The sequence below is a fragment of the Acomys minous genome (assembly GCF_964271855.1).
Source record: "Acomys minous genome assembly, chromosome: 2".
Taxonomy (NCBI): domain Eukaryota; kingdom Metazoa; phylum Chordata; class Mammalia; order Rodentia; family Muridae; genus Acomys; species Acomys minous.
In genome coordinates, this window is record NC_140484.1 from 119186367 (window position 1) to 119209485 (window position 23119).

Here is a 23119-nt window from a genome sequence, read left to right on the forward strand (position 1 = left end):
GAACACACTGTGTGTGTGTGTGTGTAGGTGAGTGCTGGTGCCCACAGAGGCCAGAAGAGGGCATCAAATGTCCTGGAACTAAAGTTACAAGCTGTTGTGGGCCACCCGTTGTGGGTGCTTGGGACAAGATTCAAATCCTCTTCGGGAGCTAAACCATTAGTCCAGCTGCACATCCACCTTGTACATGGTACTGAGGATCTGCGTTCAGGCTCTCATGTTCACACATAAGCACTTTACAGACCAAGGCGTCTCTTCAGAGTCATCTTTTAAAGTACAATAAAACAGAATGCAGCATATGTTGTGCACATGGCAGCGGGTGATGAGAGTTTGAGTTTCTTTTTATCAGTGCTGGGGACCAAACCCAGGTCAAGTGTTCTACTACTAGCTAAATTCCCAGCCCAAGAGCCTGTATTCCAGATGTTGGTGCTAAGCAGCAGCTGCCGACAGAGCAGCGGTAGCTCTCTAGGGAGCATTTTCTATTCTGATAGATGCTACTGGTGTTTTTTTCGGGAGCAGGGAAACTTCTCTGCCTACTCCCCTCTTGTCTCTTTTTCTCACTCTCAACTCAGTCTGTAGACATGGGACCCTCTCTTCTTCAGGAGGCGCCCCTCCCCTCTCATATCCTGTTCCTTTTTCCGCTGTGAGGAAGAAGCCCCCTGCTTTCCCAGCTGCAGGGTGGGGACCTGAGGTGGGGCCACAGGCAGCTAGTAGGATTCTGGCGTCACTGGTAGTGGCAGAAGGGAAGTCTAGTCATCACCTCAGCGCAGAGCTGCCTACAGAACCCTCAGCTCCCTCAGATAAGCAAGGCAGATGGTCCTTGTTTGCAGGAGGCCACCACCTTGGGGGAAGGGATAAGTGACAGCCCACAGAAGCCTGCAAACCCCAGGATTATCGGCCTAAGGTTGGGCTGGGCTGCTCAATGGAGCCCTGCAGAGTGATTCTCATGAGCAAAGTGGGAGAGGGTGAGGGATGGGTGTGCCAGGTGGAAGAGAGGAGAGAGTGGGAGGAGGGAAGAGGAAGACCAGTGTTCTATGTATTTGGGGCTTATCTGGTGACTAGAGGTAAGGAAGCAGTAGGAATGGAGATGTTGGCATTTGTCACCTACGGACATTTTTGTGTGTGTGTGCCCAGCCAAGGATGTCCTATTAGTACTGGAGACACACTCTTCTGAACTTTTTGGGTGGCTTGACAATGCTTTTTATTATTTTTTGCATCTTTCATTTTTAATTAATTTATTCAGATTACATCTAAATTTGTAACCCCTTGCTTGCTTCCTCCTGTTCCTCCCTCCCTCCCTTTTTTTTTACCCTAGGTCTGTGACAGAAGAGGACCTCCTCCCCCACCATATGGTCACAGCCTATCAAGTCTCATCTTGGTAGCCTTCCTATTCTTTCTCTGAGTGCTATCAGGCCTCCCCACCAAGGGGGAAGTGGTCAAATATGGGGCAGCAGAGTTCTTGTCAGAGTCAGTCCCTGCTCTCCACACAACTGTGAATAATGTCCTGTCCCTTGGCTAGATCTGAGTAGGGGTTCAATATTTACTGCGTGTATTATCTTTGCTTGGTGTAGTAGCTTGAGCAGATCCTCCTTGGTCCAGATCCACCCATCATGATGTTCTTCTTGTAGGTTTCTAGGACCCTCTGGATCCTTCTATTGGAGCCAATGCTTTTAAGATGCCCTTAGCTCTAACCTTCTTGACTACCTAAAGCCAGCCCATGTTCTCCCCTAGTGATCTCCCTCACTGACTCCTCCCAGCCTGCAGGAAGTTCCTCCTCCTTTTCACCTCTAGCAGTATCTCAGGGTACTCAGGAGGCGACGCTCTGTCCTTCTGAACCTTCACCAGAGCATCTTGCTCCTTCCATGGAGTCTCTCTTGCCTTCACTTCTTCTCCAAGGCTGTTGGTATTGAGTGCACCTCCAGCCAGCCAGCCAGCCTCCCAGTTGCACCTAGGCAAGGGCAAACAGCTTGCCTAATGCCTCTACATGTTCTCCTTGTGACTGTATCAGAAGCAACCGAAGGTCCTCAGGGTCCACTCTGGTCACATATTGCTTCTTTTTCTTTTGATCCAACTGCTAGTGACAGTCATCTGCCAAAGGCCTCCCTCCCTACAGTCCTCTCAGGTGTCTGTTACTGACAAGCTGGGCACTTGTTTGTTTATATGATAAAGATAAAAGCGTGTCAAGTTGAAAAATAACAATATGCTTTGTGAGCTGGTGAAGTGGTGCACGCTTATAATCTCAGCACTCGGGAGCAGAGACAGGCAAATCTCTATAAGTTCGAAGCCAGCCTGGTCTACAAAGCGGGTCCAGGACAGCCAAGGCTACACAGAGAAACCCTCTCTCAAAAAAAAATAAATAAATAAATGAAAAATGAAAGAGGGAGGAAGAGAAATCTTAAGGAGCCTTCCTTTCATCATCAGATCCATTATTCACCTAGTTCCGTCCATCTTCCCACCTTTCCTCTTGCAAAGCATCATGTCATATGCTCAGATGTCCTCAAGTCTTCAAACCCTGGTCACTACCCCTGCCCAGAAGGTAAAGGCCCCTTTCTTGTCCTACGTGACTCCTAGGTGACCCCTGGCATCCCCACACAGCCCATCGGCCTTCCTGATGATTCTAGCTGGCAATAATTCCCCTATTTAAAGAATCTTGCTACACCCCTCCCTGGGCATGTCCTGGCATATTTTATTGTTTCATGTTGCTTTTTGTGCATTGCTTCTGGCATAGTACAAATGTGATTGCTTCCTGATGCTAAAGTTTCTCCACTGCTCCCCTTCCTCTTCCCTCTCCTTTCTTTCCTTGAGACTAGGTTTTTTTTTAATTGTATGTGTGTGTGTGTGTGTGTGTGTGAGAGAGAGAGAGAGAGAGAGAGAGAGAGAGAGAGAGAGAGAGAGAGAGAGAGAGAGAGAGGAAGAGAGAAAGTATATGTGCATAGAGGTCACAAGAAGGTTGGCTCTCTTCTTTCACTATAGGTTTTGTGAATCAAACTTAGATCGCCCACTGGATCATTTCAAGGCCCTAAAACAGGACCATGCAACTCCCAGAAGAAGCTAAAGAAAAGGAAGCAACACATGATCAGAGTGGACCCTGGGGACGTTTTTGTTGCTCATGACATAGTCACCAGGAACCCAGCAGGAGGAACTATACAGGGAACTGAAGGTAAATGGTCTGCACTACAAACTGATCTGCAACTCACAAACTTCCTGCCTCAACCTCCCCAGTGCTGGGATTACAGGTGTGAGCCATCATACTCAATGATGACATTTCCTTAAGTCACGGGTCATGTATTCTCCACTGTATTGCTTACATAGCATATCCAGGGCTGGATCATCCCATTAACTGTTTACTGACAGCTTAATACCACTAGCCTGGCACCAGCTCCCTTAAGTGGCTTGCATTCACACTCTATTGCCTACAGATTTTTTTTTTAAATGCCAATGTTTAAGTCTCAGCAGCTTTCTGGACAGTATCAAGAAAATACGTTTCCATGATGGCGGACATGTTTTAGATCCATGCAGTCCACAATGGTGGTCACTAGACTCCTATGGCAGTGGAGCATCTGCAGCAGGGCCAGTACAGATAAGGATCTATATTTTAAAGTGTTCTTTATTAAATAACAATGTTCACAAGTATTCTAGAGCATCTCCCTCCGCGCGGACAGTTGCACCTCCTTCACTCCTCTCCCGAGCCCATCCTACCTAAGCCTTGTCTGGAGCTCAGGTTGGACTTCTGTCTCTACCTCTGTGCCCTTTCCCCTCTCCATCATGGAGTGTGTCCCCTGGTCAGAGTCTGGGAGGAAGGACAGTTGGTCTTCTAGCCTCAACCCTGATACCTACCTTCCCCAGATTCCCCAGTAGAAAGGGTAGGATCGAGAGCTTCCTGAAGACATGGGGTATGAGGACGAGGAATGACATCTTCTCTGCCAGTGGACTCTTCCATCTGTTCTTCTCAGTACTCCCATGGGATGGGAAGAAGGTAGGATTCTGGTATGTAAGGAGCTCTTGGGAATAAGACCAGGAAGTAAGTGGGGCCGACTCAGGGAATTTGTTTTATTTTCTCTAGACAACTGGTTTAGCATGAGACCCACTGTGCCAGAAAATGAAACAGGCAAACAAGACAATGACATCCTTTGTATGTTTAATATGGTACAGCAGGATTTTTCCAAACCAGAGCTGATGCCCTTGGCTCTGGGCACACCCCTTCCCAGTGGTCCAAAGGACATCCTCTAATATAATACTTAAGATGACTCTTTGCTTCTCTGACAGTGACTTTTTGAAGTACATATACAATAAATAAATAGAAAATATACATTTGTTCATGATGACACCTACAAGGGACATTTACATACAAAACATGCTGTACATCCAATTTCCGAGAAAGGATCAGCTATTTAGCCAACAGGAAGAAGATGGGCCTTTCCATCAAAGGCCCCTGACTCAATGGCAATGCTGATGAACAGAAAGGGCAAGAGCAGCTTTCTAAGCAAGAAAGGCATTTGTGCTACCAAGAAAATGCCTGGACATTGACTCTTGGTGGATGGTGTAGCAAAGAACACTTTCTGTACAGACCCTTGTGCTGTTTGGCATATGTACAACCTGGAGAACTTTCCAATAGGTACTTGCTGAAATGGACTGAGCCAAAGACATTCAACATTCATGGCCACCTGAAAGTGATCGCATCTTAAGTGGTTCACAGTGTGAGACCCTTCCATTGAAAATTCAATGAAACTTAGACAAGAAAAACATGAGGTCACCTTTATCTCTTTCCCACTCATCTTCCCAGAAGAGGGCTTTCCTCTGACACTGGCCACTGAAGCAGCCATGTCTTAAGAGACAGAGCCCCGTAGCCACCGCCCAGAAGCTGCGTGACCATTCAGTGGGAAAGACACCCTGGGAGTTGGCTCAGCCTAGAGAGTGGACTCTGGAAATGAGGCCCCTTGACACCACTGGACAGAGGGGACGAAGCAAGTCTCCTTTGAAACAAAGAGTTTGTGCTTGTTGACGAAAGGGGGCCCATCCCGTTCATGAAACCCAGGAAAACCCTGGGGTCTCAGAAGAATATCGACCATGGATACTTTCCACTCATCCGGGCATCTGAGCTATTAGCTCAGACAAGCTGGGAGACCCTGGGCTGCAGCCAACCACTCTCAGATCCCCATGAGGGGATCCCTAGGTAGCCCACCAGAAACACATCGGCATATCCCGATGCTGTCCATGGGCAAATTGGCACCACTGTGGAACAAGGTAGCACCAAGAGGATTCCACAGTCATGAGTAGCCCATGCCCAAGTGTGGCAGGCAGTGTAAATAAAGTGAAGGCGGTAGGGCTACTGCCTAGAGGAGGGTGGGCAGTGTGCACTGAGGAGCAGGAGGGAAACACCTTTTACAAAAGATGATAGTCTCGTCCTCTCATTCTCTCCCAGGGGATATGACCCTTTCCAGAAGCTACTTCAGGAGCACTGGACACCCCAGGCCAGCTGTTGAGGCAGTGTGATATGGCAGTGGGTGCTGAAATTGGGCTTCACAGACCTGGCCTTCTGGTTCTTTCCCATCTCGAGTATCATTCTCCTCAGATGTAGGTACAATGTGCTGGACTTGGTGGTCCTTGAGGACCCCCAAGTCATCTCCATCTCTGACATCCCAGGTTCGCTGTGGTGTGAGCATGCTCAGATTCCCCGGAGTCTTCTGCTCAGCTCCTAGCTGAAGTGTACTGGAGACCCATTGTAGGGCCTCTGTGACCTTCACATACCTTCTCCCAGAGTCAGCATGGGCTAGCTGGAGACCAACCTGACCAAGGTTCTGTGCCTCATAGCTCACCTTATTTCTCTCTGCACATCCTGCTTCTCTGTCACAAGGGGATCAGCCCTGGAAGGCAACAGCTGACCTGGAGTGACTCCGCTGCAGGTGGTGGCAGGAAAGCCTTCACTTTGGAGCCATGCCAGAGGCTACCTCATGGCTCCTCCACCGTCTCTGTCCTTCATCTCCGACCTCCCAGAAGCAGCCTTCCCTATGCTCCTGAGTGATGTGAACTTCTCTTCCTCTGATCTCTGTCCAACTATGGCATGTCTTTCTTGGCTCTAAACCTGTTATCAGAGTGTACTGAGACCTGGCTGCCTGTCCCCTGCTGACCCCAGACCCCCAGGTGTGAGCTCTCACCTCTCCGTCTTCTGTATCCAATGGCGTTCATAGTGGAGACGTCAGCTATGATTATTATTTCTACTGATGGGCTCCAGGCACAAAGCAAAACACTATAGAGTTCTACAATCTCAGGAGGACATCCAGGACCTATCTAGTCCCCGTCCCAATGTGCCAACTAAAGTCTCTTGAAAAGGGATCCCCTCTAGGCACGGGGCTCCATCTCTTCCCCAGTGCAGTCTGCCACCCTGGCCAGCTCTGTGTGTATGCCAGCTCCTAATCCCAGGAAGCCCTACCCTTCCTTACCAGAATAAAGATGGACTTCCCTTCATCTGCCACTTAATGAATCTGCAAGTGACTGTGGAAACAGGCATGTGGTCCCATTATCCAGACCACCCCTCCTTAGCTGAGTTCAGATTCCTGCCCAAGTGGCCCTTTGCGGCCAGCACAACCCAGGTCTCTTTATATGGTCCCCATGCCTACTGACGAGGCATAGATAGGAGAAAAGCACCCAAGAGGAGGTTGTAGCATCAGCCAACACTGCCCAGGGGCTGCAGGTAGACTTGAGTAGGGGCAGGTGGCAGCACCAAGGTCTCTGATATCAGTCCCTTAGCCTGGCAGAGCTGAAAACCAGGGGACCCAGCCATCCTGTCCCTGCCCCCCGGCTGCTGTAGGAGTCCAGCCTGGGGTGATACCAAGTGGCAACTGTCCTTACAGCTTCTTCTTCCTCACCACAGGGATGGGCACCACTTGGAAGATTTTGGCCTTGTGTTCTCCAGTCTCCAGAGTCACCCAGGTGGGTCGGAAGCTGCCTTTGAAGCCGACGAATGCCATTTTTTCTGTAAAGTGAGGAACCAAGTGGGTGAAGACAAAGAAGCTAGTACAGAAGTGCTGGATGTTGTGTCTTAACCCTCCCCCTGAGCATCCTCCGCCTCCATAGGGCAATCCCTTTCCAGCTGCATTGGGCTCTCTCCCTCTTGGATAAGCTCTCTGGAGCTGAGCTCTCTGGAGCTCAGCAGTTGCTGGGGATTTGGTATCTTTTAGTATGGGTCTTGTAGGTACCACCCTTGAGTCTCGTGGCCACCCCAGTAGGTTAGAGGCGCCTCACACAGTAGAGGCCAAGGGAGCTGGGGATGGAAGCTTGCTAATAAGATTTCTGCATGCCTTCTAGCTGACCTATGATCACCATAAACTCTCTGTAGCCTATGATGCCACCTGTGAAATGGTGTCATTTGTCATCCTCAGCTCAGTTGCTTTGTGGATTAAGGAGGGAAGGGTCTTCCCAGGGCATGAATGACACGCAGCGTGGGACTGAGGAGTAGAACTCCAGACCTTAAGGCCTCCACAATGCGTAGGCTCTCTCTGGCCTACACTTGAGTAACGTGTCCATGTCTGCACTCAGAAGTGGCCCAGGCTGGAGGACAGTGTACATCTGGCACCTCTAGACAAGTACCACTTGACATCATCAGTCACTGTATATCTGAGGCTTTTTGGCAAAGGCGTCTTAATCTAACACAGAAGCCCCCAAATAGCCCTGGAGTTGCCAGAAAAGGACCTTGGCTCCCTTTCTCTACCGCCTGCTGTGACAAGTGTGTATCTTTCTGGATTTTTTTTCCTCTGGTTGTCTGGGATAAATATCTGCATGATGGGCTGCTGGTTTTGATGTTCATCACAGTCAGGACACAGAGCCACGACCTGGCTCAGGAAGACACGGGTCCATATCCTGGCTGAAGCAAACGCCTCACCAGGTAACCATTGATTTCTTCCTCCTCTGTGGTGAGAACCATAACTGGTGCCCAAGTTGTTTGTGAACGCATGAGGTAATTATTGAGAGTTCAGCAAGGCGCTAGGCTGGCATCAGATGGTAGTTATCATGGTCATCATCATTCATGAATCTGCCCCCCCTTATTCGCACCTCCCGGGGGCCTCGCTCTGAACAACCTATGACAAATGAGCACCATGTGCGTATTTATAACTGGCTAGCTTTATCCAGCATATCCAGGAAGTCTGGGTTGGGTTTCACCACAGAAGAGGTGTGTGACCTTAAACAAGCAGAGAGACTCTCCCAGACTGAATTCTGTCTTCTTTTCCCATCTTAGAACTCAGATAAGAAAATTTCAAACTGTAGAAGATGGTACAAGAGCAGGCGTCAGCTGGACTTGTGAGGAGGATGCAGACCCTTGGCCAGGTTAAATGGTCAGACAAAGGCCATTCCTGATGATGCTTTCATTGCATAAAAGGCCACTTGTGGGGTAGAGAGGGGAATGCCTCTAGCTGTATTCCTCTAGTGTCTGGCCACAAGGGAGAATGTATGTGCTGTAATGCTGGGATGGGGAGCAGGTGGCACATGGCCAGGAGGCCACTGACGATGCTGAGGATTCTGGGGCTGTACCCAAGCCTCGTGGGAAACACTGTCCCGGATGCAGCAAGGGAAAGGGTATCTCTACACCATCTGCCGTGGTACTGAAGTCAGCTTAAACCCGACTCTGACTTACCTTTCAACTTGAGACCTTTGTCTGCCCCAAGCTTCTCCAGCACTCTGGTCCATGGGCCTCTGGTGATGTACCTGCCCTTCGATGCCATGAGAACTATGGAACTGAGGAAGAAGGGACCGGTCAGACGACAGGAATGAGGGCAAATTGCAGCGAGGGGTATGTGGGAGGGATGCTGGCCTTGAATGGGAACTGAGGAGGCAGTGCCAGTGCGTGGCCAGGGATTTGACAGAGGGTGTCATTCCCGCCATATTAACCAACATATGCTTTCCTTTCAGTGACAAGTATGCCCCAGCATCTGGCCACATCTGGTGTCCCTGGCCTTTTCAAGCTTAGACAGGGTTCACTGCTTTAAATGTTTGCCAACAATTTGGACAGAGTATATGTGAAGAGCACACTACCTCAGCGTGTACAGGGGCTCAGAGTATGAGAGCACACTCTGAGCACAGGCATAATCTCTCTCTCTCTCTCTCTCTCTCTCTCTCTCTCTCTCTCTCTCTCTCTCTCTCTCTCTCTCTTCTCCAACAGAAAACAGTTTATTTAAGACATTGCATTTTCCACTTGAAATACATTTCTTATAAAGTTTAATGCTACTTCATTTCTTTGTGAATTTCTATTTCCTTCCTTCTTTCCCTCCTTCTCGCCTTCCCCTTTCTGGTTTTTTGTTTTGTTTTGTTTTGTTTTGATTTAAGGTCTCACTATATAGCCCTAGCTGGCCTGGAATTTAATATGTAGAGCAGGCTCATCTTAAAACTCATACAGATCCACCTGCCTCTGTTTCCTAAGTGCTGGGATTACAGGCATACATTATTATGCCTAGCGAATATGTACTTCTTTTTTTTTAATATTTTGTTAATTTATTCATATTACATCTCAATGGTTATCCCATCCCTTGTATCCTCCCATTCCTCCCTCCTTCCCATTTTCCCCTTTCTCCCCTCCCCTATGACTGTGACTGAGGGGGACTTCCTCCCCCGTATATGCTCATAGGGTATCAAGTCTCTTCTTGGTAGCCTGCTATCCTTCCTCTGAGTGCCACTAGGTCTCCCCATCCAGGGGACATGGTCAAATATGGGGCATCAGAGTTTGTGTGAAAGTCAGACCCTACTCTCCACTCAACTGTGGAGAATGTCCTGTCCATTGGCTAGATTTGGGTAGGGGTTTGAAAATATGTACTTCTTAATTCAAATAATTTCAACACTGTTTGGGACAGAAGCCAACAGACATGTGGTGATGGAGAAAGACAAGATACCTAGAAGGGAGAAATGAAGGAATGAGAATGAGGAATCGAGGGAAAAGGAGGGAGCAGCTATCAGACTACAAAGCCGTCATGAGCACCGGACAGCATGGAGCCTTGGTGACCTGCTGCAGTGGCTCTACTTGGGGGCTCATAAGGATCTTGCCGACAACTCACAGCAGGCCTTCTGACCCACACGCTTCATTCCCACAAGCCCTCAGCTGACTTCCTAAGGACAGTGACCATGCCCCATGTTAGGGTCCCAGTGGAGTCCATATTTCTCTCCCTTGTTTATTTCCCATCTTTCCTTTTGTGTGGCTCTCTGTGCACTGTGTGCATGCAGAAGCCATTGGAGGATGTCAGACGTCTTGCTCTGCCACTCTCCATCTTATTCCCTTGAGGCAGGGTCTCTCTGAACCTTCTGCTAGGTTGGCAGCCTGCAAACCTGAGCAGTCCTCCTGTCTCTGTCTCTCACAGGTTACAGGCACAGACGTGGCCATGACTGGCTTTCACACTGGTGCTGGGATCAGAGCCCTAGTCCTCACGCTTGCGCAGTGAGCGTTGCGCTATATGTGGGTGCTGTAATGGCTTCTGTGGATGGTACTGGGCTCTGGGCAGCCCAGCCTTCTCTCAGCTGCAGGAATAGTATGGCCCATCTTGAGGGCATTTTGGAAAGGACACGGTGTAGTCATTGCACTTCCAAAATGGTCTCTGTTGTGTGTCATCACGCTGTCTAGTCAGGGCAAGATCTGCCTCCTCTTGTCAATGGAGATTGAACAGTTACACATTCTCTATGAAGGCTTCCCAGAGGGGTTGCTCAGGAGGGCAGGGGGCAGGAGCCAGAAGGACCCACTTTTCAAAAGTCCACCTGGGGTGTCTGTTCTTCCTGCTTTAGGCTGTGTTTAGTCCCCAGTGCTAAGAAAATAGCATCTAGTGGTGGCAGACTCATGCTGAGCCAGACATGGGGAGTGAGCACTGCCCTCAGAAGAGTAACAAGGCAGAAGCTCCACGGGGCTTCCAACTCCCATCTCAGTGGAATTCTGTAACCACAGACCACAGTCCAGACATGGAAAAACTGTATGAGATTCTGGAACTTGCTATTACCCCCAATTTTGTCCCACTGGGAGCAGACGGAAAGCTGTCAACCGGCAAAGGGCTAGTGCACAGTAAGAGCCAATGGGAGGGCAGCTGGGAGGCTATCTTAGGTTCTTTAAGAAGGCTAAAAGGAGGAGGCCCAAGGGATTGGCACAGTGAGGCTCATTTATGAGAAAGTATTCATTGCTAACACACCCTTGGGGGTGGATCCAGGCTCCACTCTCAAGAGGAAATTTCCCCATTGTTCAGAATAAACACTGAAGGCCCATGGCTGAAAACTCAAAGGAAGGTCCTACACTCAGGGTGGCATCTGGGTCAGACGACAGAAGAGATAGGCTTGCTTGTCCCGCAGCCTCCTGGTATGATTCACATCAGAGTCTCTCGGTCTGGTATATTATCCTTGTGACCACTTAGCCCCCGTGCCTGCTGACATAGCCCTCCACAGGTGGAAGGTCAGAGAGCGCCTTCAGAAGCTATCCTCAGTGTCTGTGGGACCTCTCAGAGCCAGTGGTGGTCCTGGGGATGAGTGGGGGAGGGTGAGATAGGCCTAGGCTGGGTCTGAGCCACAGAACAGAAGCATCTTTCCAGCCCCACTCAACTGATGCTTCTCAGGAGGCAGGGAGGAGTTGTCGGCGGTACCCATTCCTGTCTGTGTATCCACTGCCAGTCGAAGACTGACACAGACCATCTACACTTCTCCTAGGGATCTGCAGGGGCTGCAAGGAGCCTGACACCCCACTCCAAACAGAACTCTGGGGCTATTTCTCACTCCTGCCTTCTACCCTCTGGTTCATTTAAAAAAAATCAGGCCTGTGGCCAAAAAAAAAAAAAAAAAAAAAAAAGGCCCGAAACCTACTGATCTCTGAGTGATAAATGTACTTTCACAACTTGGAGAGTCACATTCTTCTGTATAAATCTGCACATAAAAACTAGAGTGTGGGGCTGGGGAGCTGGCTCAGTTATTTAGGGGCGCATGTATTGCAAACACAACAACACAAGTTTGACTCTCAGAACCCGTGTAAAATAAAGTCAAGTGTGGTGGCACTTGTAATCTCAGTGATCAGGAAGTGGAGACAAGCATGGCTCCGAGGGCTTGCTGGCCAGCCAGCCTTGCCTACTTGGAGAATTCCAGGCTAATGAGAGAGACCTTTTCTCAAAACAAAACAAAACAAAACAAAAGCCTGAAGAATGACACCCAAGGTGGTCTTCTGGCTTCTACACATGTGTGCACACACCCGTACATATGAACCCATTCACTTCCACATGCATACATGCAAATACAATGTGAAAGGAGCACTGAGAGTGAGAAGAACAGACAAAACACGAGCAAGAACCACACGCGATTCTGTTCTAGTTTCCCCAGGGCCAAGAGAGTGCATCCAGAAGGGTGCTTGTCTTTAGTCATAAGCTATTTACTAAGCACCTAGGTATGACAGGTGCCACAGGAATCGCACAGGCTTTCCACTAAGCTTGCGGCTCCAGAGAAATTTCCATGACCACATTACAGTTCAGGGACTCAGCACACATAAGTCTATTGTAGAGTCAACATTAAGAAGGCAGATCCCTTGGGGAGGCATCAGGCAAGGTTTCCAGTTCTGTTTCGAGCAGTGCTCCAATGGAGCATGGTGGAGGATGGGAAAAGACATCAGCGAGGAGGAAGCAGATGTGTTAGGCTTGGAAAGAGGCAAGGAGAGGCTACTAACATTTAAGCAGCTCAAACTATGGTCATGGTGTTCGTTGACCGTCAGTGATAGAGCAGGGCCCTATCCACAGAGATAACACCATGGAGGGACCAGGTAGGAGAGTAATGGACCGTGTTAGACTGTGTTAGAATATGGGGGTAGGAGAGAGATGTTCAAGTTCTGGGCTAAACATCTAGATGGCTGAAGATTTAGAGAAGACAGAAGAAGTGGCTGATCTGGAGGATGAAAAGGTAAAAGGAAGAGACAAAGGATGTGAGAATCTAGTTCCATTCGAGACATCTAGGTGGCATCCTCTAAGCAGCCATTGGATAGGAATGTTTGGGGTTTAGGAAAGAGATCCAGGCTGGAGAGCTTCAGAAGCCACCAGCATTTGGATCCCATTGGAGGTGTGGGTGGGGATGAGCTCACTGGGAGAGAGTGTTGTGATGGGGGCAGAGGGTCAGGCAGCCTTCCAAGGAGTGAGGCAGCAGTCCTCTCTGCCTCAGCCTGACCTACATCCACAGCAGCCCTGCCTCCAGCATGCTCAACCACAGACGTGAAGGTCTCCCCACCCAGTAGGCATAGATCATCCTGACTGGCAAGTATCATGAGAGAGGTGGGCATGAGGGACAGGGCCCTAGATAGGACTCTGTTATGTCACTGGACAGTCGAGAAACGGAGATCTAGACTCACTTGTCAGGGACAGCTGCCACATAGTTGAAGAGCTGCCAGGGTATGCCCTGCAGAATGGCATTTCTGAAGTTCCCGTGGCTCACCACATGACCTCGGTTCCCATCAATCACCACTACCTGGATGCCGTCTTCTGAGCAAGGGTACTTCCTCCCGTCCACCTGCAGGGCCAAAGCAACACAGATGTGAGGCATCCTGGGACAGCTGAGGCCCCAAGTTTCTCCTTCCTGTATGGTTCCTATGTAGACACTAAAGGCCGAGCTTGGTTACACAGCTGCTTCACACCCCTTCCCTGTGCTCCCTGTAGACTTAAATACTGACCTCCCAAAAGATATGCCCACTAGGAACCTGCGAATTTGATTTTTATCTAGAAACAGTGTTTTCGAACATGTCTTAATGATGTGTAGACGTGATTTAATATTAAGGATCTCAGGGCAGAATCATTCAGAATGTTTGGGGCAGGCACCCAGGCCAACGATAGAGCCTCTTTGGAAGGAAGGCGAGAGATATGAGAGGCACAAAGAAGGGAGGGCCTCATGAAGACGGGACAGAAACGTCAGTGATGTAACTAATTCAAAGGGCTCTTAGAGCCACCAGAAGTTAAAGGATGCTTTCTGGCTTCCAAAATGGAAAGAGAATAACTTTTTTTTTTTTGTTTTAACCCATCCAGTTTGTGGCAACTTATAATAGTACCAGCTGTTACAGTTTAATCTCACATGCCCCCACAGGCTCATGTTTTGATGCTTGTTCCCTATGTGGTAGTGATGTTTCAGGAGTGTGTGATACCCTTAGGAGGTAGAATCTAGCTGGAGGAAGTAGGTTACTATGAGTTGGTCTTTTAACGTCATTCCTGGCCCCTAGCTCCTGCCTCTCTCTTGGCTTCCTGGTCCTGCCTGGGATCAACAGCCATTGCTAACACTCGCAGGTGTGGTGGTTTGAGTGTCAATGTTCCCCTGCAGCTCATATATTTGAATAACTGGGTCTCCAGTTGGTGGAATCCATTGGGAAGGATTAGGAGGAGTGGCCTCGTTCGAGGAGGTGTGTCCCTAGGAACAGGCTTTGAGGTTACAAAAGACTCCTGCCATTACCAGTGTCTCTCTGCCTCCTGCTTGTAGATCAAGATGGAAGCTCTCAGCTGTTCCTACCACCATACCTTTTCTCTGCTGTTGCAGACTTGAGCCATCTGAAACTGTAAGCCCCAAATTAAACGCTTTCATTTATAAGTTGCTTTGGTCATGGTGTTGTGTCACAGCAATCAAAAAGTAACGATGACAGCAGGCCTCTGTGAACTGGGCTATCCTGTCTCACTACAATGGACCAAAGCACCCTGAAACCATGAACCATAATAAATCTCTCTTCCCATAAGTCATCGGGCACTATGGTCACAGCGAAGCAAAACTAGCTAAAACACCTACTCCACCCCAGTGAGCAGCCTGAGACCTACAGGATCTTTGCTTACTTCAATATAAGCGAAGTCATTCCGAAGGTGGAAGAAGTGCTGCCTGGAACTTTCCATCTTCACTTCCAGGAAGTGGTCTTTTGTCTTCTGAAAAACAAATGCAGCACAGCTGTGGAGTCTGGGTATTTCTCCTCATGTATCTCCATGCCTTGACCCAGAACTGAGTCATGGAGCCAAGCCGGTACCCAGAGAGGAGTTCAACTAGGCCTGCACTTCCTGGAGACAGAGGGACCAGCCTGCCATGGCCACTTACCAGCTGAGCCCCAAAGAGCTTCTTGGGCATTGGCACATCCACTGTGGCCCTCTCAGTGAATCTGGGATACGCAGTGGCCGTGCAGTCGCTGATGCCTGCGTTCCTCGGGATCAGAGCTTTAATCTTGATTCTCTCACAGCCCTTCATGGAGCAGAAAGCAAATTTCTCCCTTTCGTTCTGGGCTTTTAGCTTCAAGAAGAGCAACCTGCACACAAGAAGAAATCTGGGTGTTCCTATGAGGCACTTAGAACCTGCTTCTCACACCAAATCAGATATGGTGGTACCCACCTATCATCCCAGCACTTGAGAAGCAGAGGTGAGAAGGTCACCCCAAATTCAAGGCCAGACCCATGGCTATACCATACTTCATTACTTGGTGACGCCTCTCTGGGGGGTGGCAACTGGTAAACCAGTTGGTAAAGCATAGCTAAAGCCAAACCAAAGCCCATTTCCCTCCTTGGAACTAGCTTCTCTTAGCCAGCCTATTTTCATTTTACCCCTAATTATGGCAATTTGATAGCCTCCTGAAAATGAAAGTAGCTATTTTGTTTTCTCCTCGTAAGAAGAGCAGAATGCCCATTAAATAACCTTTCACCTTACTCCTCAGAAGACTTCTGCGGACAGCTTCATCACTCTGGGGCACACGGGACTTCCTCAGTTGTTAGTGTGGATTTCATCTCTCCTTCCCTCCCTCCCTCCCTCTGTATGTATTTATGTGTATATACAGGCACATGTATATATGCATGAATATGGAGACCAGAGGTTAACTCTCGGTGTCATCCTCAGGAGTTGTCCATGTTAATTTTTTGTTTGTTTGTTTTGAGACAGGGTTTCTCTTTGTAACCTTGGCTGTCCTGGGCTTGCTTTGTAGAGCAGGCTAGCCTCGAACTCAGAGAGATCTGAGTGCCTCTGCCTCCCTGAGTGCAGGGATTACAGGTGTGCACCACCATGCCCATCGGTTCATATTAAATTTTAAGAAAAGAATTTTTATTCTTACCTGGACTTTTTAGATTAAACTAGGCTGGCTAGTGAGGCCAGGGAATCTGCCTGTCTCTCCCTGCCGCCCCTCATCCTCAACCCCCTCAGTTCTTAGACTATAAATGCACAATGTCACTGTGCCTACCTTTTTTTTGGCATAGGGGGACTGAACTCAGGTCCTCATGCTTGCACTTCCAGTACTTGACTGACTGAATCATCTCCTGGCCGTGGGTTTATTTTAGGAGACGAGACCAAAGACTTTCTAGTGTCTTTGTGGAGATACCTTGCTCCCATTGTGTCTCTGTGAGCAGGACCCAGTAAAGGTTAGCAGAAGTGGAGGGGCTTAGATCCAGCTGGGATAGGTTTGTGCTGTGGCCCCTGCGCAAGTCACTCCTGTTTTCCCATCTTCAGATTAGAGTATTATTTGTTCCATTTGGGTTCCATCATGTTAGTTTATTTGGTTTTGCTTATTGCCTTTTTTTCCCTCAAAAATTTCCTTCAATCCACTTGTAGGTTTATTAGAGAGTTTATGTCCCTCCCAAAGCTTGCTTGCTTTAGGTGGTTGAGAACATGGTTAGTGTTAGGGTCAAAGTGCCCAGAAAAGCATCCTGTATCATTTGTAACCAACTACACTGTAGTTCTTAGGGCTGTGGAAAGACCTAAGATACATACTGAACTGAGCCCCATTTCTATAGACCATAGGAGCCTCCTTACCCAGATTCCTCATCCCAGTAGTAGTGGTTCCGGCCAGGATAGCTCTGCTCCACCTTGTCCATCTGCAGGGTCCTCACAAACGTCCCAGTCTTGGACGTTTGTTTTAGCAGGCGATTATGAACATCTGAAAGGATGGAAAAGGTGGTGCCTCTTGGGTAGCAGAGCCCCACTCGGATCCAGTCGCCCCTGGAAAGGACAGTTGGGTTAAGTCTGGGCCAGGGCCCTTGAGCACACCACAGGGATAGTAGCTACAGAATTCTTAGGTGGGAAATTTTGAAAAAAAAAATCATAACTAAGTTGCAAAGTGTTCGAGGAGAAAAGGATGGATGGTGGCCACCAGTGGCTGAGGGCCATTAGGATGGGCCACCTATGAGCGTTCACAGGCTGATCTAAGGGTGCTCTGTGTGAGTTTTGGCTAGGAAAATGGTATTCTTTCAACTGGGCACAAACAACTGAGAGCTAGGGTCAGCCCCTCCCTGACAGAGCATGATTGGACAACCTGCTTCACCCCACCTTCTACAGTGGGCAGCTGTCTGTCTCAGGAGTAGAGCGATAAGCTCACCATACATGCAGGGAGTGCTTGAACATGAACATACACAGCTGGCCTGATGTCCCTAACCTAACAGCTTCCCTTCTGCTGAGGTTTATATTGGTGGACTTGACAGCTCCCTGAGCCACCTAGGAAAGGGTGCAATCCCCCGGTGCATGGCTGTGAGGGATGGTCTAGGTTACGTTAATTGAGGTGGGGAGACCCACCCTAACTGTGGGTGACACCATTCCATTGGCTGGGGTCCTAGCTGGTATAAAAAGAAGCGTTCATCTCCCTCAGCTTCCTGACTGGGGGGTGCAATGTGACCAGCTGCCTCAAGCTACTGCCAGCAGGATGTCCTCGCTGTGACAGACTTTAATGTCAAACCCTGAGCGGAAAAAAAAAAAAAAAATCCTTCCTTCCTCAAGTTGCTTCTGTTAGGATATCTTACCACAGCAACAAAAGAGTAATTGAGACGCCCTACGCAGCTTTGTCCCCTTCTCCATAAATAACATCAGCAATGCCCTGCATTTTTTCCCACTTACTGAGCTCGCGGTGATGCTAGGAAGTGGGTGCCAGTTATCGTATTCATTAGCTTGCTACGTGTGCTTTGTTCACTTGGCAGGTGAGCATTCCCTCAAGCCTCCAAGAGATTAGCTGTTCTGCACAAGGTGGGCTCACTATGCAGCCTCAGCCTGTGCCCTTGGCTTCTCAAACTCTGGGCGACAAGAACCTGTACCTCCAGGAGGGGTTACAGGGTTACAGGGACCAGGATGAGGTCAGCAACCCCAAGGCTTTGCAATGGGAAGGCGGGGTTCTCACTATCCCCTGCCTGAGCTCAGCCAGCACCACCAGTCCTGGGTCCTGCTTTCCTGGCTGCTCTCACTCACTTGTTGAAGTTGATGAGCCAGATGGCAAGCTCAGCAGGCGCTGTGTGGTCCCAGTGGATGGTATAGCCCTTCTGCAGGGTGATGACAGGCTGATACTGCTGGTAGTGGGTGCTCCTGGTGAGGGCCCCCTCCAGGTAGAGGGGGTGGCTGGGGAAGTCGTTCTTGATGATCTTCATACGCAGGTTGCTGCTCTTGTAGGCTTGGATGTACATCTTTGTAAACCCAAAAAGGAATCACACAAGGAGGCTGTTAGAAGGGATTGTTCCAGAGTGTCTGGCTAACATCTGATCACAGAGGGCACTTTCAGAGCTGCTGTCTCTTCCCGGAGCCAGAATGAAAGGAAGACCAGATAAGGAGATGTCTCTTTCTGCTGGCAGACACAGCCCAAGCTGCACCATTCAGCTTGGCAGACATTTTCTGTGATTTCCAAAAAAAATGACCTCTGCTAGCAAGTGACCAGTACAACTGTCAGGAGTTGGCTGCTAGGTACATGGTGAACTGTGGAAAATGGAGGCATGTGTGAATGGAAGGGGGGGGGGTTTCTTTTCTTCCTTTCTTCCTTCTTTCTTTATTTCTTCCTTCATTATTTCCCTCCCTCTTTTCCTTCTATTTCTTCCTTCTAATGCACTGGCATTAACTATAGGGCATTAAACACTGACACTGCTAGGCGAGCACACCACTGAGCTACATCCCTAGGCCTCTTTTTACTCCTTGAGTCAAGGAAGGTCTCACTCGTTAAGCTGCCTGCCCAAGCCAGCCTTGAAACCCACTCTGTAGCTCATTCAGGGCATGAACCTGCTGTCCTTCTACCTCCACCTCTTCAGCAGTGGAGACGTCAGGGCCTGTAGCACCAGGCCCATAGGGAGGGAGGCATTCAAACTCTACTGCAGATACAACCGGACCTTCTCTGCCTGTGAGAGTTGGTCTGGTGTGTTGTCCTATTTCTCGCACTGCCCCTCAGCCCATGGGCCAGGTGGTGTGTGTATAGGTACCCACCAGATGATGCTGTCTCATTAAAAAAACAAAAAAACAAAAAACAAAACTGAAAATAAGGCTACCAGACGTTAAGTCCCTAAGGAGCAAAGAGCCAACCTGGATTTGAAACCCTCTCCTGGGCACTAAGGAGATGGCTCAATGGGTAAAACGCTTGCTACAAAAGCATAAGGCCCTGCATGTGGATCCTTAGTACCTATGTAAAAGCTGGCATGGCAGCATGTGTCTATAACTCTAGCACTGGGGGTAGTCAGAAACAAGTGACTCCTGGGGGCTTGTTGGACAGATAGCCTAGTCAAATCAGGGAGCTTCAGATTTTGCAAGAGAGCTTATCTAAAAAAAAAAAAAAAAAAAAAAAAAAAAAAGTGGAGAACAATAGAGGAAGCCACCTATTATTAACTCCTGGCGTCTACATATGCACACACAGGCAAAAGCACACAAATACATACATACATACATATATCATACAACAGGCACACGCACACACACACATACACACCACACACACCCTACTTGGTTCTCATATTCCTAAGATGACATCTCTTCCCCTCTAGCTTTATTATGTAATTACATAGTACGCATTGTGAACATCATGTAAGATGAAGAGAGAAATTCCAACATTGTCCATCTTACAGGCCTCTCAGATGCATCAAGAAACACATTAAGGTATCTTGTAAACTATAGCACCAAGGGAGGAGGCTATTAGTAACAACAAGCCAGTAACTGGCTGTGATAATTGGGCAAGCTCTAAAGATCAGCCATTTCCTAAGAAGATAAACCCTGTGTCAGGAAGAGAGGGCGGGCAGGACAGCTTGGGCTCCACACAGGATAGCTTGTCTGAACGTCAAAGCTGGACAGTGCTGGAGGTGTGGGTCTGGTCACCATTCATTCACAAGGCCCGATCCCCACCCATCAGCACTCCTCCTCAGCAGACCGTCACTCCCGCTGACATCTTGCCCTTGCCCTGTCCACACATATGGCGGACACCTGGCCCTGGATCCTTGTACTTTCCCCATTGCTTCTCGAGCTCTCACTCAGCCAGGCCTGAGAAAATCCCCTAGCTTAGGAGACGGGCACTGCTCCGGGCTCCGCGGGGTTTTCCACACTGCTAGGCGGTCTGTCTGCAGGCCTCTTGTCACCATGTCCATGCTAGGCAGCAGTCAGCAGTCCCTTCAGCTACTTATTGCTCTATGCAGGCCATCTTTGTCAGGCCCAAAGAAACAGCCTCAATGTCCTGCCCTTGCCTTCCGCGGCCCCTCCTTCTGCTAAGGCCATCCCTTCCCCCACCCTGCACTCTGTGCCCACCTTGCCCCTGTGGCTCTCAGCCTGGCACCAACTCTTTCTCTATCTCCCTCTAGTCCTCTACCAAATCTCCATTCATCTACTAACACTCCACTTTCTGACGTCCGCTGCGCTGGGAACAAACAATGGCTGCTATGACCATGAAGACACCTTCACTCACATACATCCCCCTTTCTCGCCCACCTGGCCCACTGTGCTTCCTTCCTAGTCTGACCATTTCTTTGCTCTTTTTCCCCCTCAATTACTCATTTGTTCATTCATCATGGTCATGGCAGGTATTTCAGATTGTTACACTCTAGACATCATAGAGCAACAGACGCTGTTTCCTATGTTAGCCACTGAGTCCTGGGCTTGAGGACAGTATGGCCCTGGAACCAGTTTGAAAATGCTATTTTAATTCATTTAAATCTCAAAATGCAGATCTGAGGCAGAGCATCAATCAATCAATACATTTCAAAACAAAAGCAGCGAGAATGTTTTCTTCTTATTAAGCACACCTTAATTAGCTTGGTAGGCCTCTGTGTGACTTTGTTGAAAACTGGCATTTTAAAAGAAACGGGCTAGTAGGCTGGAGTGATGGCTCAGCAGGTAAGAGCACTTGCTGCTCTTCCGGAGGACCTGGGTTCAGTTCCCAGCACCCACATAGTGGTTCACAAAAATCCATAACTTCAGTTCCAGGGGATCTGACACCTTTTTCTGATCTTTGTGGTCACCTGCATGCACATGTTGCACTCACATAACATGTAGGTAAAATACTCATGCACATAAAATAAATATTTAAAAAGAGAAGTGGGCTGTACATATAAAATATATGTGAAATTTGAAGTCTATAAACAGAAAAAAGTTAATAATTTTATATTAACTACATGCATTTTGAGTATGTGTAAAGTACTATTGAACTGATTTCTCATTTTTTGTTTTACCTTTTAACATGACTACTGGGAAAGTTATGGCCACGTATTTCTATTTCTAAAAAAGGACAGGAGGAAAGATTTTATTTGTACCATCTGAAACCGTTCATAAAACTTGACTAAAGAAGTTCAGCTTTTAGCTCAAGCTCACACAGAAGGCCACTGAGGCTCCAGGGGTATAAGCTGAAGATCAGTAGTTAGCAAGTGCCGGAACCTGGCTTGAAATACCCCAGGGCAGTGTTTTGACTGTGAAAATCCTGTGAAATGGGAGGGAGGGGCAGGAAAAGTAATGAAAGAAAGTTTTGCACTGTTCTTGGCCCAACATCCAGCCAGACGGACGTACAGCAGGCTCTCTGAGTGACTGAGTGAGCTAGCAAGCGGCTTAGGGGGGCATCCCCACCTGTGCATAGCGCCCGCTGCAGATGGCTCCTCTCCAGTCTGGGACGTTGATGCAGTCTGGGTGTCGAACCAGCCAATTGTCATCCTTGGTGAGGTAGGAGCCAGGGTACTCCGACACAGAGCCGTCCACATCATGGAACACAGATGTCTTATCCCCATCCATGTCCAGCTGGTTGAACCAGGGCCCAGGCTCTCCGAAGAACACTCTGGAAGTAATCTGAACAGAGCCCAGAAAAATAAGGCTGAGCCAGAAGGTGAGCGGAAACTGCAGCCGTCATCAGGCCAGGGCAGAGTTTCCAATTTCCGCTGACAGTACAAAGCAGCCAGACAGAGGCTGCCCTTGGGCGCTGGAGGAAACCGCATGGCTGACCATCTCATGGAACTCAAAAAAACAGTCAGAGTGTCATCGTGCCTCAACTCTGAAAACCAGCATACGTTTTTGGCTCTACTTAATGGTTTGGGTGCTGTAGGAGGCTTTGGGGGCTGGTCTGATGGAGGAGGCCTTAGGAACAAGTGAATGTGAGTGTTGTGAATGAACTGGGAAGGAGTTGAGGGTGAGTGCTTGTATGAGAAAGTGTGTACACTGTGCAGGGGGGACCTGTGTGTGAGGAGAGTGTGCGTGAGCTTGTGGGTATATATGGTGGGTTTAATTAAGGAGGACAGCCATTGGATATCTCTGTGACTGACCTCTTCCAGGTTTTCAGGGGCCTGAGTGAAGAAATTAAGTAACTTAACTTCTATAGCTTCTCAGAGGTCTTACCAGTGAGTGAGCAGACAGGCAAAGGCAGTAGCAAGAAGGAGGAGGAAGAACGGAAGAGGAGGAGGAGGAGGAGGGGAGCAAGGAAGAGAGATGTAGGAGGAGGTAAAAGGTTTGGGAGACCACAGGCAATAGTTAGTGAGAAGCAATGGGCCTCAGGGGCAGCCTTGGCCTGCTCTCCTGACCCTCAGCTCCCTCCACCTTCTCCACCTACAGCCAGGAAGGCCCTGTTTACATTCCACTTTCAGGATGAAGTTAAACAATGTCCTTAGAAGACTTCCCTTGGCCACTGCTAGAACTGTGAGATGATCTGTACCAACTCAAGTAGCTTTGTTACAACCTCCAGTGTGTCAAGCATCTAGAGGAACAGCTCCAGAACCCTGAGTTCATCTCTGGGTTCTTACTGAGGTACAGATTGAAGAAGGCCAGTGGGCATTCACCCAGACTTGACCTTCTGCTATGACCTGAGCTTGTACTTTTCCAGTTTGGGCAGAGAGCAAACTGGGACATGATCCAGTCTACTTGGAGGAAGCTATTCCACCCTTGTGGTGGTGGCAACAGCTCAATCTCCAAGCCGTGGGGGACAAGTGAGTCATCACTCAAAGCC

The 23119-nt window shown here is 48.8% G+C and overlaps 1 protein-coding gene across 3 annotated transcripts in view; it reads right to left on the minus strand.

Moving 5' to 3' along the window:
* Positions 1 to 4118: 4118 nt before the first annotated feature.
* The window catches only part of CEMIP (cell migration inducing hyaluronidase 1), a 159150-nt gene continuing 140149 nt past the window's right edge, over positions 4119 to 23119 (minus strand). For all 3 annotated transcript variants that reach the window (XM_084773360.1, XM_084773362.1, XM_084773361.1), the window contains exons 22-29: positions 21757 to 21972; positions 18151 to 18362; positions 16732 to 16917; positions 15040 to 15244; positions 14787 to 14873; positions 13331 to 13488; positions 8627 to 8727; positions 4119 to 6970 (exon numbers count right to left, since the gene is read on the minus strand). In XM_084773360.1, coding sequence (XP_084629486.1) covers positions 6843 to 6970; positions 8627 to 8727; positions 13331 to 13488; positions 14787 to 14873; positions 15040 to 15244; positions 16732 to 16917; positions 18151 to 18362; positions 21757 to 21972 — 1293 coding nt within the window. In that variant the 3' untranslated portion in view covers positions 4119 to 6842. The remainder of the gene's footprint in view (positions 6971 to 8626; positions 8728 to 13330; positions 13489 to 14786; positions 14874 to 15039; positions 15245 to 16731; positions 16918 to 18150; positions 18363 to 21756; positions 21973 to 23119) is intronic.